This window comes from Paralichthys olivaceus, chromosome 7 (genome assembly GCF_024713975.1).
Source record: "Paralichthys olivaceus isolate ysfri-2021 chromosome 7, ASM2471397v2, whole genome shotgun sequence".
In the NCBI taxonomy this organism is placed as follows: domain Eukaryota; kingdom Metazoa; phylum Chordata; class Actinopteri; order Pleuronectiformes; family Paralichthyidae; genus Paralichthys; species Paralichthys olivaceus.
The window spans coordinates 4,100,092-4,116,500 of NC_091099.1; the positions used below are offsets into that span (position 1 = coordinate 4,100,092).

The window sequence follows — 16,409 nt, forward strand, 5'->3', positions numbered from 1 at the left end:
ACACACACACTCCGCCTGCATTCTCACAAACACACACATCAGACTAATACACTCTTGTACAGCCATATACACAACAGCAAACATAAATACAGATGAACCCAAGTACACAAGCCCCCTGCATGCAAGTGCACACGCATCCAGCCAAGCTGTGGGATTACTCTGCAATCTCAACCACTCTTTCTCCAGGGAAAAACATGTTTTATCATTTCATTTCATTTCTTTCTTCTGTGCTCCCTCTCGCCCTCCCCCTTCCTCCCTCGACTTTCTCGCTCAGCAACATGTAGCCCTCCCCAGACTCCTACGCTGAAATCACAGGCCACATCCCGCGCTCTGATAGCAGCCCTGTGCTTTTGGCAGTGTGATTCTCTCCGAGTGTGCGAGCTACTGTGTGTGCGTCTGAATGTGACACAGCGTGCAGAAGTAAATGACTCTGTGTGGGCGTGCGTGTGAGCGTGCGTGTGTTTTACTTGTGGATTAAGGGTAGAGGGAACAAAAAAAAATATATATATATTATTTTTTAAAAGCTCAAACAGCTTTCCTGGTTAAAAGAAGAAAAAAACTAAGCAATTACCACGACATGTACAGTGTGTTGAATTACATCATGGTTTTCTTTGAGCAGTTTAAGATTAAATTGACTCTATGCTACAGTCAGCGCTGGCTAACGAAGCTTAACTGGAACAAATCTAGAACGTTATACAGTAAAACACTTATATACAGCTCTCGTTTAAGTATTTCTGTTGTAATAGTAGTAACTTGTTGTTATAATTGACCGTGACGCCACCAGGATGTGTTGTTTGAGTTGTATAATGTTTTTACTTTGTGTAATATTGTCACACCATGCAGGGGGGGGGGGGTCTGTCTCATCGTCCCTCTCTATCTCAGTGCACGCTTTACAACAATCTGCATCTCCGAGCATCTCCCTGATACTGCAAGTGGGACTGGATGTCAGGCCAGCGGGTGAAGAAGGGGTTGCTGAGGCAGGGGTCTTATCATCTACATTACACAGTCTCTGGGAACACTGTCATTTACCAGTTTCAACAAACTCCCCCACCCCTCCCAATTTCTTCATCCCTCTATCAAAAGTAAACACACACACGCTAAGAGCCAGCCTGCTTTGCAGAAGTAAGAAAGCGTGTGTGTGTGCATGTGTGTGTGTGTGTGTGTGTTGGCTTGTTAAGCGAGCATTTGGATTAATCTGTAGGAACCAGACGCCCCCGCCGCGTTCCTTTCAGCCCCTCCATTAATTACACCAGTACTAATAACGGCTTTTGTGTGTGTGCATGTGTGTGTGTATGTGTGTGCACGAGTCTGTCTCTGTGGCTATAACGGAATCCTATTGCTAAAGGTATTCAGTCACCAGGAACCTTTACTGTTGGTGATCCTGCGTTTCATCTGTACCTGAGATTAAAACCGTAGCATCCACTGAACAAGCAGCAGGATTATAAAGCAGACAGAAAAATCACTTTGATACAAAACTTTAATTCTAAAAGAGATCGAGAAGTTAAGAACATTTCTCCAGTTCTGCTTCATTTCTCAAATGAGTTCCAAAGAAAATGAACTGCTTCAATTGTAGCTGGACGTGAGCAGTACTGACTGTTAAAATGTGAGCAACCAAATGAGCTATCCTTGTGTGAGGAAGTAATAAAGAACTTAATGCTCAAGTTTCTCTCTTCCATTGTTTCGGTGTCTATTTTTCCTCTTCCTACCATCTTTACATTTTTTAATCCACAAATGAAATCATATTATCTTCCTCTACCCAGCCGCAGCTCACTGTTCACCCTGAGATATACAGCTGGATCGTTGACATATGATTTTACGTTTCACTCTTCTGTTCCTGTATGTTTGTGAAAAACATAAACGTTGTTGTGCGTCTGATCGATGAGAAAACACAAACAGAGTCTAATCGATAATAATAATCTTACCAGCTGGGCAGTGGTTGGTTCTGTGTTCAGTGAGCTCGGCCAGACAGTCGAAGTCCTGCTGACAGTTGTCACAGGTGAAGATGGACTCGTCGTCCAGGTCGTCATCGTGATCTCGTTCTTCGCGGTCGTCGTGCTCCTCTTGTTCTCCGTCTTCAGCGCCTGTGCCCTGGCCTTCCTTTGGCTCGGACCCTCTATCAGATGCTGGGACTTCTGAGGACACACACAACCAGGAAACATATAAACACAACGATAATCATGAAACAGACTCAATGGAAATACATGAAGAGACATTTTCAGGTTTGAATTGCTCTGGTTCTACATTTTCTGTGTGTGTAAACAGGGTTTTTTTTTTGTTTTTTTTAACTCCTGAACTTGGCAAATCAGTTGACATATTTTTCTGATGCAAGCCTGATGTCGTCTTTACATTATGATCTCATCTATAAACTTGTTTTTACCTGCAGACATGAACGTGATGAACCCAGTTAACGTGTGTGTGAATGGGTGTGTGTGTGTGAACGTGTGTGTCCTGGTAGCAGACTGGCAGTGTGTGAGGGGACCAGTGGAAGGCTGTGTCAGCCCAATCCTCACTGCTCCATTGTGTCTCCATTTTCACACCTTATTATCACATTATAAACGCTGAGGATCCAACAGGACTGACACTGAAGACACTGGCTGCAGAGGAGAGGAATACCAGAAGAAGAAGGCAGGGGGAGAGATGAAGGGAAGGGAAAAAAACTAAACAAAGTCTGGAGGAAAGATGGTTAAAAGAAAGGAAGAAAGGAGGGGGACTGAACTTAAATGCCTCCAGAGATGAAGGAAAACTTGCTTTCACTTATGTCTGCAGCAGGAATCCACCGTCCTCAGCCTCAAATGTCCGAACTGTTTATTATTATTTATTATGTTCCAATCGGTTTAAGCTGCAGTATTCAAGTGTCTTTGTCTCAAGAATTTCCCATAGATGATTCAAACACAAATCGTCCTCTGATCGGAATAATCTTCCTCTTTTTCTTTACATCATTACCTCTTTCCTTCATGTCATCTTTAGTTTCTCATCTCCTAAAAAAAACCAATGTTCTTTTTCTGTAACTGGTTTTCAAGTAACATCCAACAACTGTAAATCCACTCAGTCTAACATTAATATTTTATTTGTGAATAATAGAAAACATGCAAAATAAAAAGTTAAAGTTAAAATATTACAGTAAAGGATTCAATACAACATGATGACTGATTAAAGTCTTCAAAATGACCACAGAGTTGATTAAACAGAGAGCTGAGCCTGGGTTTACAAAGGACTCATTGCAGTGGCTTGATTTTAGTACGTGCACCTAATACATGCGTGGCTCAGTGAAGTTAAATCCCTGTTATTAAAACTGAAGTGCTGGCCATTACAGAGAATCAATCACCTTCATTACATTTAATGAAAAATACACTTCTTTTACTGAGTGCAGTCGCAGGTCAAAAAGGATTAAGCTCTATAATTTAGTTTCATCCACTGGGAGCTTCAAACGTCATTTTATGTGAGTAGAAAGAATAGATGTATTTCTGTATTTTCATATGCGAGTCTCTGTACTTTATTTATGCAATTTTGATATTAGAAGGAGAAAAGGTCAAACAACACCTTGTTCAGGTCAGCATCTGAGTACCAGTCCGCTGCTGATCATCAAACTAAAATCCAAGAAGGATACAAGCGCTTCGTCCAAGAGTTTAGGAGAGAACGTGTGTTTTGTGAGCAAAGAACGAGAGCCAGATTAGAGCGAGAGGCCCGGGCTCCATCGCAGCCTCATTTATTATGCGAGAGGTGTGATGGGACAGAGGGATGCTGGGAGGTGGGGAACGGGGGATTGAGGTGATGAGGTGTTCAGGGGGCTGTAGGAAGAGGAAGACAGTGATGGAGGGAGAGAAGGAGGGATGGATGAAGGGATGGGGAAGAAGAGAGGGAGGGTGTTGGCCATCTGTCCAGTGGTGAGAGCACCGTCTGGCCAGGGAGAGAGAGCGGCCCCTCGGCTGACAGAACACACGCACATACTCATGCACACTCACATACACACGATGCATGTATGCACACATATACACTGGACATTGCGTGCACACACACACACACGGATGCAGATGCAAACAGACACATACCAGAGGCATAGTCACGGTACATGTAAATACATGTACACATACTCTGATCAGTGTAAATATGTGCAGTTGTGTTTCATGACAACAGAACTAGAGCGTGATCAGTTTCTCTAATAACTTCAGTAAATGAAAAGAACGAGACGTGACAACAGAAACAATTATTTGTTGCTCTGTTGCACATTAACTAAGAATAACCAGTCTGAGCCAAGTGTTTAAACTCAATGACAAGGTCATGATCGAGGCCTGAAAGACTTTAAGCCAAGGAGTGGTTCACAAAAGTTGTGATATCTTCCCTCCTGTCCATTGGTCGGTTTGTTGGACAGCTACATTTACAGATTTCAACGAAACTCGGTGGAAGGATGGGATGTGGGCCGAGAAAGAACCTGTTGAAGTTGGATGAGCAAGAAGTCGCTTTCTAAAACTGGGATAACCTGGATTCAATAGAGAACCAATAGCTTGTGTGTATCTTCAATAGTTTCAGAACTATGTCCAAATGAAAATGACAGATTTCTGAGAACAAATCTGTTCCTCTCCATCTGCCCTTACATCCACATTGAACCAGAGTTAACCTGGAAATATCTCGTGTTGCAGAGAGAAGGAAAATTAAGCTTATCTAAAATAATAGTCACTCGTTCAGTTTTCTACAGACAGAGAAATGTTCTGCACTTTGTCTCGGTTTGTTAAACAAGTTGAAACCAGCTGAAAATGCAAATGTGATGCATAGTTTAGGCATTTAGCCTAAACAGTGTTAAAACAGAAGACATTTTTATAAATCACACATTTTATTTTTTTTACATTTCATATTCTTCATTTTCTCCCTTGATTCTTTTTGTCTTAATTCTTTCAAAAACTAAAATCTTCTTTCTCTTTAATACCCCAACCCCCACCACACCAGAGAGAAGCAGCAGGCCTACTTAATGAAAGCTGGCAACTCCCATGGGTGCTTAGGGTGCAGAGGGGTGTGGGTGTGGGTGTGTGTGTGTGTGTGTGTGTGTGTGTGTGTGTGTGTGTGTGTGTGTGTGTGTGTGTGTGTGTGTGTGTGTGTGTGTGTGTGCTGGGGTATTGATTGAATAGTACAACAGTGGTCCCTAGCAAATAGTATGTGTGCACCATACACTCGCAGTCTTTCTTTCACGTGCACTCACACAGACAAACACACACCCATCAGCAGGATAGGGCTATAGTCACTCCGAAACACACAAACACACACAAACACTCGCTCTACAGAGAACCATTATCTCTGAGTCACAGACTGTCCCTATGCCAGGAATAACTGCACATTCTCTCACACAAACACAAAAACACACACAAACCCTCCGATCCCAAACACAGGCACCCTGTTTTATTCTTACGTCATCCACAGAGGCGCACGATAAATCAAAACCAAGTCCTTCAGTTGAACAATAGAAAACACTAATTTGACGACTACATAAAAGCCACAGGAACAAGAGCATTTCTAATTTTCACCTGAAAGCACAGATTTCAGAGTGGTTTCCTCCCCGTCCTCGAGCCCTGATGATTTTTATTCTAGCCATGTAATGAGGGACTGAATCACACCTGGGATGCACAGTGAATGCATTTAAATGAAATTAACAAGCTGGTGGGATAGAGAAACAGCAGTGTTCCGGGTGCTGAAGACTCAGATTGAACCCCATTGTTTGGGTCTAAAAGAAGAAAGGGATGATTATGTGCAGTCTCTTTTATTATTTTTAAAACCTTCTACAGTATAACACAGAGCTAGTATTTGGAAGTCAATGACATTTGTGTTTTTGTTGAATGTAGACTATCTATAACAAGGCTGAACGATATTGCCAAAACATTATATCAAGATAAAAAAATTAAATCAGTTGAGTAAAGACATATTTTTTGCTCCTGGGGGAAATTTGTTGTTTTTAAACAGAGAATAAATGACAAACACATAAGTGTCAAACCTTTTTATATCGTTTGATGAAAACAAACCGACAGCAACTTCCTCAGTGTCCAAAAAAAACCATTTTACAAACTTTCTATAACTCCTTCACATCAGAAATCACTGGAGTGCCCCTTCATAGCATGCTTGGTCGCATTTTATGATTATATCGTATTTCATTTATCATAACTTTTAATGCTCCAACAAATTGGACTTAAGCTCAACACAACTAAACAGCTCTTTCATGGCATTTAATTATATTTGTTTGGGTGCAAGTTAGTGCAAGTTTGTCAGAACACGTCTGTATCTTGTTTTTTTCTTTTAATTGCAATAATTTAATTGACTTTGCTACCTGATCTATAAAGACACTATATTATATGTTAAAATGTAAAAACTGTTTTGGATCCAGCTTTTAACTCAAGCTTTAAATATACATTTTATCAATAGAGGGGAGGTTTTTAAATACAGAACTACCGCACCATGATTGCTTAACCTTGAGTCGGGATCTGATGCGGGACCGTCACTCGTGCGGGGACGTTAAATTGGCTCATGCAACGTTCAAGAGTCGAATCAAGCTTTTTGACTTTTAAGACACTTTTCATGTGCAGGTATGTGTGTGTGTGTGTGTGTGACAACCTGCAACTTCAGGTGTGGATGTGAAAGATGTTTTTACACTGTGCGTCTCCCGAGGAAAAGTAATAAGCAATATTCTCGGCTGTAACCACCAGCCTCAGTAACCCGGGGACAATGGGCTCTTTATTAACAGATAAAAATATAAATATATAAAAGGGACACCTCGGTAATAATGAGGTCACTTTGCATATCTGCTGGAAAGATATATGCAGGTGTGTGTGTGTGTGTGTGTGTGTGTGTGTGTGTGTGTGCGCAGTGAACTGGTGAATGTGTGTGTGTTCATCATGTGTGTGTTTGTGCGCACCCTTGGTAATTAGATAAAGGGAAGTGAATTAGCAGAGTCCACAGTGCAGAATGATGTTACGCAGCCTAACCACGCCTAACTGAGACCCACTAATCACCACTCGTTAGGCTCACAGAAGAGAACGTGTGTGTTTGTGTGTGTGTTCTCTGTTAAAATGAGTTCATTGAGGCAATTAGTGGGCTAAATGATGATAAGCCATACACATACTGCACAGAACAGAGAAAGAGACGCAGACAAAAACAGATTCTGCTCCCTCTCCCCTCCAAAAAAAGAAAAAAAGAAAAGGGGGATATAAAGTGAGCAGAAAACCCTCAACACTGGATCCAAGTACATTCAATGTGGATACACTCCATCCCACTGTCTGACTGGTGGTTTTTGTTGCAGCGTCGAGAGCAGCTGCCAAGACAAGCTAACGGAGACACAAACTGGAACACCGAAAATCAAACGCACACAGTCAGCATGACCACCGTACATCACTGTATATCCTGTGGGAAGAAAACTAGGGGACTAATGAACTCTGGGAAGTGTTCCTGAACTGCCCCAGGGTGATAGAAGTGTACTAAAAGAGAGTGCCAGAGCTGGTGGGAGAGTTAAAGGAGAATAAAACATACAGTAATACTGCAAAGGTAAAGTAGTTATTCAAGTGACAGATTTGGCAGCCGGGAGCTGGTACTGTGGCGTGTCTGGGACACACTCCACAGCTCGGAGAGATATATAGTATCTGCCGGCCAAGCATGCATAAAACATGCACGCACACATCTATGTCTGTGTGCCTAAAACAGGCTTCAAAAGCCGGGAGAGAAAAGTGTGTGTGGAGCTTCCAGGAGAATGTTTAGAAACCAAACAGTCTCGACACAAGGCTTTCATTCTGCTCCACGTCGCTCTGCGCTCCGGTCCAGGACTCACAGACACCTGGCCGGGCACCACCACCACCTTCCGCAGGGCTAAGAACCAGCCACCAGGTTAAAATCAGACCGGCATCACATGAAGTGCCAACTGGGCAGAGAGAGAACCAGGTCTGAACCTGGAAAATTCACACAATATTGGCGGCGCTTCACATCACAGGAAGGTGCTCTACGGCCACTCTCAACCATTTCCTGTGATGGTCGTTCTTACGTCAGCCGTACGCAGTGCGGTTTTTACACTTCAGCTCACATTGTACAAGTAAGTGTCTGTGAGGTGAAGCCACGGCTGAAGATTTATGTGCTCGAACAAGGAAGAAACAAAAAAAACTTTACTGTATATTTTGTCTTCAAGAAAAAAGAATTCACTTTTTCTCTAGTAAACTGATGGTGATGGGACGAAGAGCAAACATCTAATAGATAATAGACCAAAGCTCGGCCGATCAAAATGACTTCCCAACGGCAGGTTTGGGCACTTGACCGCCCCTCGCTAACCTTAGTACGCTGCACTAGAGCTCGACTAATATAATTGTTGGCCAATATGAGTATTTTGAGTAGACGTGCAGTTAAGTATACGCTCTATATGTACAAAAACAAGTGTATTTTTTAATTCAAGTTTAATTTGGTTGTATTTGTGTTATGTTTTTATTCGTAGTTATTTATAATAAAGCTTATGGATTACAGTCTCACTTACATTTCTGTCATTAGGGTTTGATAACCACATTTTAGGAAGGCTATACATAAACGTATATATCAGTGCCAACATCACCCCCCCCCCCCCCCCCCCCCCCCCCAAAAAATCTATCGGTCGTAAAACAAAGCTCTGAAATGAGTCGAGAAAAATGGGCTCAAATCACTTTCTTCAGGAACAGATGAAGAGTCAAACTGTGCAGCCATAAACCAGGTTCACACACTGATCAAACATCTGTATCTTACGTGTTTCAGGCGTTCCAGGCGCAGCTAAATACAATTCAGCTGTTAATTGTATTATTCACATGTGTTTCTTCTACACGGCGAAACGTGCGTTTTCAACTTCCTCTCATGAATCCGTCTCGTTTCAATCCACACTCAGTTTGCATTAGAGTCAGCGAGCCTCATCTCAGTGTGATACAACAGCCTCATACACAATGTTTTATATATTTAATACATACATGTGAGTGTAGTTTGTGGTGTGTAGCTTTCTGTTATATCGGAGTTAGAATGAATATGATGGTGGACACATTTAGCTGTGACACACAGACACATACACACTGAACAGGTGCAGCTGGACACATCAACACGGCCCTGCTCTCTCTCCCTCTCTCAGGAGAATGACTCCCCTCTCTCACCCTGTGTGTGTGTGTGTGTATATAATACAAGCCCCAGCCCCTCAGGAAGAGATCTACGCCACAGAGTACCAGTCTCTCTCTCTCACTCACACACACACACACACACACACACACACCCCTGGGACATGCTGCGGCAGGGGAGAGTAGCACCCAACACCATTCTCTGGAAACAGGCTGATGAAAGACCCATCCACGTCATGGAAAGGAATCAGTAATGACACAAACACACACACACACATTACATACAAATAAAACACTTAACATCAGCCAGAGATGCAACACAGAGATCGACAGGAAAGCTCACAACTAAGTTGACAGCTGCTCACTTATTTCAATATTTCCTTGCGCACAAACACTCAAACCAACAAAGATGGCACAAAAAAAGACAAAGGGCTTAAATGCTGCAATACAGACAGAAACACAGATGCACTGTGCAGTGTGCACTGTCACAAGCAGGCAATAATGGTTCACACGCACACACACATACACAGGAACTGTTTTTCCTGTGGCTGCCTTGGGGAAATTAAAACTACATTATGGACCTCCAGAGGGTAGAGCAGTGAGAGAGGGATTGGAAAAGAGAGAGAAAGGAAGCACGAGGGGGGGAGGGGAGGGCAGTGTCCTGTTTATCTCAGATCTGGCCATCGTGAAGAAAGTGAACAGTGATAATGTCTCCTCATCCTCACGTCTTCTCCACACAGAGGTTACACGTTTGTTCTCATTAATATATCTCACTTACTGGACCACTGTCAACTTATAGACTGACCGAGTTTACCCAACAAGTTCATTTTACGTACTCATGCAGTGTCGGTTCTCAACCTGCATGTTTGGAATGGCTGGGTTTGTTTGGCCTGTGGCGAAGCTGGCTGCAGTTTCCTTTTCTGAAACTGTAAAAAGTGACCTGCAGTGATTCAGCCTTAGTCAGACTTACTCTGCAGAACCCTGAAGCTGCTCGCCTGTTTATTTAAAGTTCGGTGTACGCAGAACCTGAACTGGAGAATCAGCTGACGTTGTCGTTAACACGCTGCTGTTCTTAAGTCGATGAGTCCTCGCTCCAAATTCACCACTGTACTTTCTTGGGGCTGTAACAATACACACGCAAAGTGTGAAGGTGATAAGACGAACGATTCTTTAGATACACGAGCCACAGAGAGGCTTTCTGGAATACATTTTATCTATCTTGTTTGTGGAAGATGATTCTCCTCAGAATTGTGTTCAGTTTTTTTAATCAGTCCTCAAACTATGAAGTGCATACCTCCGGCAAGGACCCAACTACACACACTCAGAGATATCAGTCTGCTAAATGTGCCTGATTTTCTCATCAAGTTACATAAAATATTCCCTTATCCCTTAAGTAATATCTCACAATGTTAAAGAAAGTGATCCTGGATCCGCCCCCTGGTTCAGTTCCCCATCAAAGACTTCTTTCTTGGCCCACGTTAACGTGCCCACCCTTTCCACCGAGTTTAGTAGAAATCTGAAAAACTAAAAGGACAAAAGAACCAGAGGACCGAGCTAAAGACGTGAGCGTCATGACGAACGTAATAATTGTAAAACTCATTAACACAGGATCAATCTTACTCTGCACCTCTGCTCCTACAAAAACCTTCAGCGATGTCTCCAGATGCTTAAAGTAGCACATCACTGTTGTGCATTTATCACACATCACCGCATCCATGCAGAACATGTAGGTTTGTTCCTCTGCTGCTAAGGATTCTGGGTCATGGCACTGGAGGAAATACCTCTCTGCTGACATTTCTCAAAACGGCAAATACTCCCAGAGGACATTAAATGACAAGTGCACACACACACGCACACACACACACACACACTGGAGTGCAGTGTTATATTTGTGAATTGGGGTGAAAATGCAATTCACATATTTTTACGGTTTTCAAGTTTCGAGGGGATTTGAATTTAAAAACAGCATGAACGTAAACCTGAGTTGATCCCTCTGTACTGATGTTTTCTGTCATCTGATAGGTGGAGGCAACTTTCTGGCCGGTCAGTCATGCCTGTGTGTCCCCACACACCCATAAGCATGCATGCACACACACACACACACACACACACACACACACACACATCTTAAACTGTGAATAACAATAACGCAGTAGGTCTCGGTTTCTCTGTTTCAGCTTGGGGACCTGACAAACCTTTTCCATGATGACTCACTGGCTCTTTCAGTATGTGACTCTGTGTGTGTTGTCCAAGAGAAACAGTCAGTGTGTGTGTGTGTGTGTGTGTGTGTGTGTGTGTGTGTGTGTGTGTGTGTGTGTGTGTGTGTGTGTGTGTGTGTCATCCACAGTAGAATGTCAGACAAGAATTGAGGAAAAGAAGCCTCTAGAGAACAAGAGGATGATTTCATTACAGACACAGACACAGTGGCCTCTGAAGTGCTCTACTGCCTGAGTCTCACCTCTTCCAGGTTTGTTCTCCGATATGAGACTCAACATACGATGAAGTCTGAACAGACGACTCTTGTAAACAGGGCAACTCTGCTGCTACCTGCCCTTCCCCTCACTCGCCCTCTCTATTCCTGGCAACTGCTCTCTTCTTCTTCTTCTCCCTGCATACTGGGGGAGCGAGGGAGCGAGAGAGAAAATAGAGGGAAGAAGATAGCAAGTTGTTTTTCTGTCCCACTGAGGAGCAACGGGGGCAGAGGCAAGGAGGAAGACGGAGGGTGCGAGGGCACCTTCAGCCTTTCAAGGGCTCCTCTCTGGGCAGTGAGGCCGTGGAGAGAAAGGAGTAGGAGGAGAGTAAAAGAGGGGAGGATAGGTTGGCTCAGTGCTATTCCCTGTGAGTCGGCCTCCCACCTCCCTCCGCCTTCCCTCCTGCGGGTCTTTCCAAACTCAACACACATTTTCCAGAGGAAACAAGGGAGAGACTAAGAGGGAGAGACAGAGAAGAAAGTGGAGAAAAGACAGAGGAAGGGTGAAAAGCTGTGAATTAAACAGCAGGTTGGGACGGTAACATTTCTGCTTTCTGTCCCTCTTTCACACCGACAACACCGTCACCATGATGGCTTTTACTTTTTCTCTCATTCTATCTCTGGCAAACTTAAACAATCTCCCTCCACAGCGTTTTAGCTCTGCATCTCCATCCACACACCAGCTGTGCGTTCACGTTCTCCTCTGAAGGTCCCATTTCCTGAGTTTCCTTGCGTTGTTTCGACTTGATGTTGCGTTCGGGTGAATTTTCTCATTCTTGGACATGAATGCACGATAACGCCTGAACATTTTACCAATCACTTCCACTCTGCGTGCCAGTGTAAACAGGAAGCAGATTGTCAACTCGGCAGTTTGCTTTGTCACAGAAAATACTGAGAACGAGGAATAAAAAAAAAATGGGAAAAAGGCAAATTGAGGATTTCTTTTTTTTGGACAGACAACAAGGTGGGAACCTGCATCACTTCCATTTCTAAGTGAAAACCTGGCCAGCAAGCGTTTCCAAACTTCTAAACTCGAGAACTCAGCTGCAGCGATGAGTTTTAAAAAGTAAAGCTTAGTAACTAAGATGTGAGCGACGGGAGAAAAGAAGCAGAAAGAGTGAAACTGAGATTTTGGGAGAAAGTAAGAGACGAACGTGCAGTGAACGAGAGAAAAAGTGTTGCAGAGGATGCTGGGACAGGGAATTGGTGGTAAAATCCAAATTGGAAGAGGGGCTGAGTAAGGGAATATGAGACAGTATGTTTTTATCGGAGGAAGAGTGTGAAGTATGTGTGTGTGTGTGTGTGTGTGTGTGTGTGTGCCCTGGGACTCAAGCTTCCTGCAGGAACTGACACACACAGCAGTTCTAGTGTGCCACACAGGACCTCAGTCAGCACCCCTCTTAACACGCACACACACCTACCCACACACACACACACACACACAGATGTAGACCCACACAGCAGCCCCTGGAGGAGCGTTAGCACAGGTTTAAAGGCGAGAGGGGGGGGGGGGGCGGCAAGGATGGGAAGGTTCAGCACGTCATCGACACCCCAAGGGTCATACTTTCCTGTACTTCTATCCCCGAAGAGCTAAATGAGAGACGGGGCAGGAGAGGTAGGTAGAGAGAGAGAGAGAGAGGGAGAGAGAGATAACTGCACATTTACCACATTCAGCAGTATCCTATTTCCCTGCTGGGATCAAGTCAGAGGAAGTGTTTAAGTGTTCGCTGATACGCTGCAAGCACGAGCAGAAAAACTAGCTACGGCTGACAAACACCTAAAGTAGTCAAACCATTTATTGGCTTGGTTCTAGAACTTTATCTCCGCAAAATGACAACAGTGAGTAAACTGTCAGCAGCGTTGTAGTGCCAGGGCGGAAATATGAACGCAGCAGTTGTGATTCAAAGGAAATCCCCATTTACTAAATCCAATAACATTGATGATGCTGTATTTCCATTACTACTGATATTTTGAGTCATAAACTGTTTTGATTCGGAAACAAGTGAATCATTAGAAAAATTTTAGAGAACATTTAAAATGTAAATGAACGTAAATGTAATACTTTTTTTTAAACTACTTTAGATTATATGTACTTTTAATATACATTTTTATTGAAATATGTTCATTAACAAAAAACATTTAAAGTTTGATCAACGTCACTGCAGCTTTAAAGAAATGGTTTTTTTTTTTAACCACCTAAACAGATCAATACACTCGTCATCCTTCTGTCTGGACTCAAAACTTATATTGTTTCTCATTTCATACATGGACCTCTGGGAGCAGCTGCTTGCCCTTTTTCAATAAAGGCAAAAGGCAGAGCCACGACAATTTCAATTTTCCATCTCCGGCTGGAAACACATCCAGAAGACGGAGGAAGGGGGTGGGGGGGTGGGGGGGCGAAAGGGAGAGCACGAAATGGAGAAGTTGGTTTGGAGAAACCACAAAGAAAAACAAAATCCAAGAACAGAATAAAAAGAAAAGCCCTGCTATCTCTCCGACTTCCTCCCAAGACCACAGACAGTAGTGAAAAAGCACACAGATCTCTCGCTTGTCCCCCCTTCCACCCATCTTTCCCTCTCAATTTCCCCTTTGTCATCTCTTTTTCCATTCAGTGTGACTCCTGAGACCGGCTCCGTCTCTTTCCATATCTCCCTTTAATTCTTTCTCGCTCTTTTCAAGGCTCCTCTTATGATTTTCCCTTTCTTTCACCGATCCCTCCATCCTCATTCCTTCAACATTCACTTCATTTCTCAATCTTTGCTTTCTCTTCTTCTAGATCTCCCTCAGAGCAGGCCACTATAAACCATGTGGAATTGATATTACACATTTTGTGCGTTTTTGCGTGAGGGAGACACACAAACTCCGGCCTCTGTTGTGGATCTGACAGCTGGCTGGAACTCTATTACAATACCAGTGTGTGTGTGTGTGTGTGTGTGTGTGTGTGTGTGTGTGTCTGTACACTAACCTGTCTGGACAGTTGATTCATCCCAGGTGCCCCCACACTCTGAAGACTCCCCTTCTTCTACCGCTGAGGAGAGAGGAAGAGGGACAGAAAGAGAACGACAAATTAACAACAGAGGTCTGGAATTTATTCCACGTTATGAAGCAGAACAGTCACATTTATTTTACATGAGGACAAAAGTCTATCAGATATGATGGACTGTTTCTAAGGATCAGAGCCGAGACCAAAAAATGGGCTAAACTGACACAACCAATTAATCAATTAAATGTAATCAGCACCTTAATTGTTGAAGTTGTTAACAAGCTTTTTCCACAAATGTTTAACATTTCATAAAAAAATGATTATTCATTCATAAATGTACATGTTAGTTGCAGAGCTAATATCTTCTTACAGAGGCAGATTAGTGTATATTGATATCATAGTTCTTCTGGGCAGCACTGCATCTATATTTTTATTTCCCAAAACCATCATTTTAGATATAAATGACATTAAGAGAGGATTCAAAAGTCATAAAAATAGACAACATCATATTTTTTTATAATGGCAGCTGTGGTTCAGGAGGGAGAGCGGGTCGTCCACTAACAATCAGGTAAATGGACTGTGGACGGTCTCCACAACAGAGAACCAGGACAACAGAGTCATAAAGCATCTAACTCCGAAAACTGTTTGTCCTCTGTAAATGTAATGTTCTGCATTCTTTCACTCCTAAAATAGGTAAGTGAAGCAACAGACATGCAGGTAGTGACATGACAATGTCCTGAGACCTCGAACACACACACACACACACACACACACACACACACACACACACACACACACACACACACACACACACACACACACACACACACACACACACACACACACACACACAGTTGATCAGAGCTGGAATGTGACACTGACTTCCTGGGTATAACAGGAAGGAGGGAAGTACAGCTGGCACACAAACAGGAAATGTCTAGAGCCACCACACAATGGGGTTTCCTGTTCGCTCCCTCTCCACCACACGATTCCTCACTTTTTCTCTCACTGCACCTTCGTCACTGATCTTTTACAAAAAAAAACCTTGTTTTCATCCTGCTCTCTCCAGCGACCTCCACCTCTGCTCATATTCCTCGCTCCACACCCCCCCCCCCCCCCCCCATCCTCACACTTGAGCTGCGACAAAAGCTCGAATGAAAACAAGAAGTTATAAATCAGTGGACGCCACCTTTGAACAGAAAAACAAACCGTACATGTCACGTTGGCTTCTGATGTTGTATCCCATCAGCCTCCAGTCTGTTGTTGTAGAGTGATTATCTGAGTTACTGCCTTTCACCAGAAAGTGTCCAGACTCAGATTCTTGTTTTACCAAACCAAAATAACAGATGTTAATGGAGCCTTGGACCTTGGAGGTGGTCTCAGACCAGATCAAACAGAACCACGGTTCGGTTTGTTAAGATCTTACACTGAAACAACGAAGTGAACCTGCTCGTTCATTTTCTCCATTCAAAGTAAAAGACTTACTTTGTGCCATGCAGTTAATTTAAAAAAAGTTAGTGAGTGCCATCGTCAACACAGCGTCAGACACACGCTCGTCAACGAACCAATCAATGTGAGGTAGACGCAGCCGACTGCAACCAAAGAGTAAAACTGATGAGCGGCATCTTGCTGTGGATGTGACGTGTTGTCATGGATGTCAGCTGCAGAAATCTGTTATTCAGGATGACAGGAGAAACAAACCTGGATCACGACTAGAGAGAAATATCTGGGGCTGGAGCTGCTGAGCTTCTGAGGGGCCTGATGTGGGCCACGGTGTGCTAATAACGGACTAATGGATCCCTGGACAAACAGCGAACACAGACGTATGCACTCGAGACAGACACTCACACAGGATTCTCACTCCAAGGCTGAA

The 16,409-nt window shown here is 43.3% G+C and overlaps 1 protein-coding gene across 2 annotated transcripts in view; it reads right to left on the reverse strand.

The window, feature by feature from the left end:
* Nucleotides 1-16,409, reverse strand: part of znf423 (zinc finger protein 423) — a 128,726-nt gene that overhangs the window by 94,398 nt on the left and 17,919 nt on the right. For both annotated transcript variants that reach the window (XM_069527954.1, XM_069527955.1), the window contains exons 2-3: nucleotides 14,519-14,581; nucleotides 1,923-2,132 (exon numbers count right to left, since the gene is read on the reverse strand). In XM_069527954.1, the coding sequence (XP_069384055.1) occupies nucleotides 1,923-2,132; nucleotides 14,519-14,581 (273 nt within the window). The remainder of the gene's footprint in view (nucleotides 1-1,922; nucleotides 2,133-14,518; nucleotides 14,582-16,409) is intronic.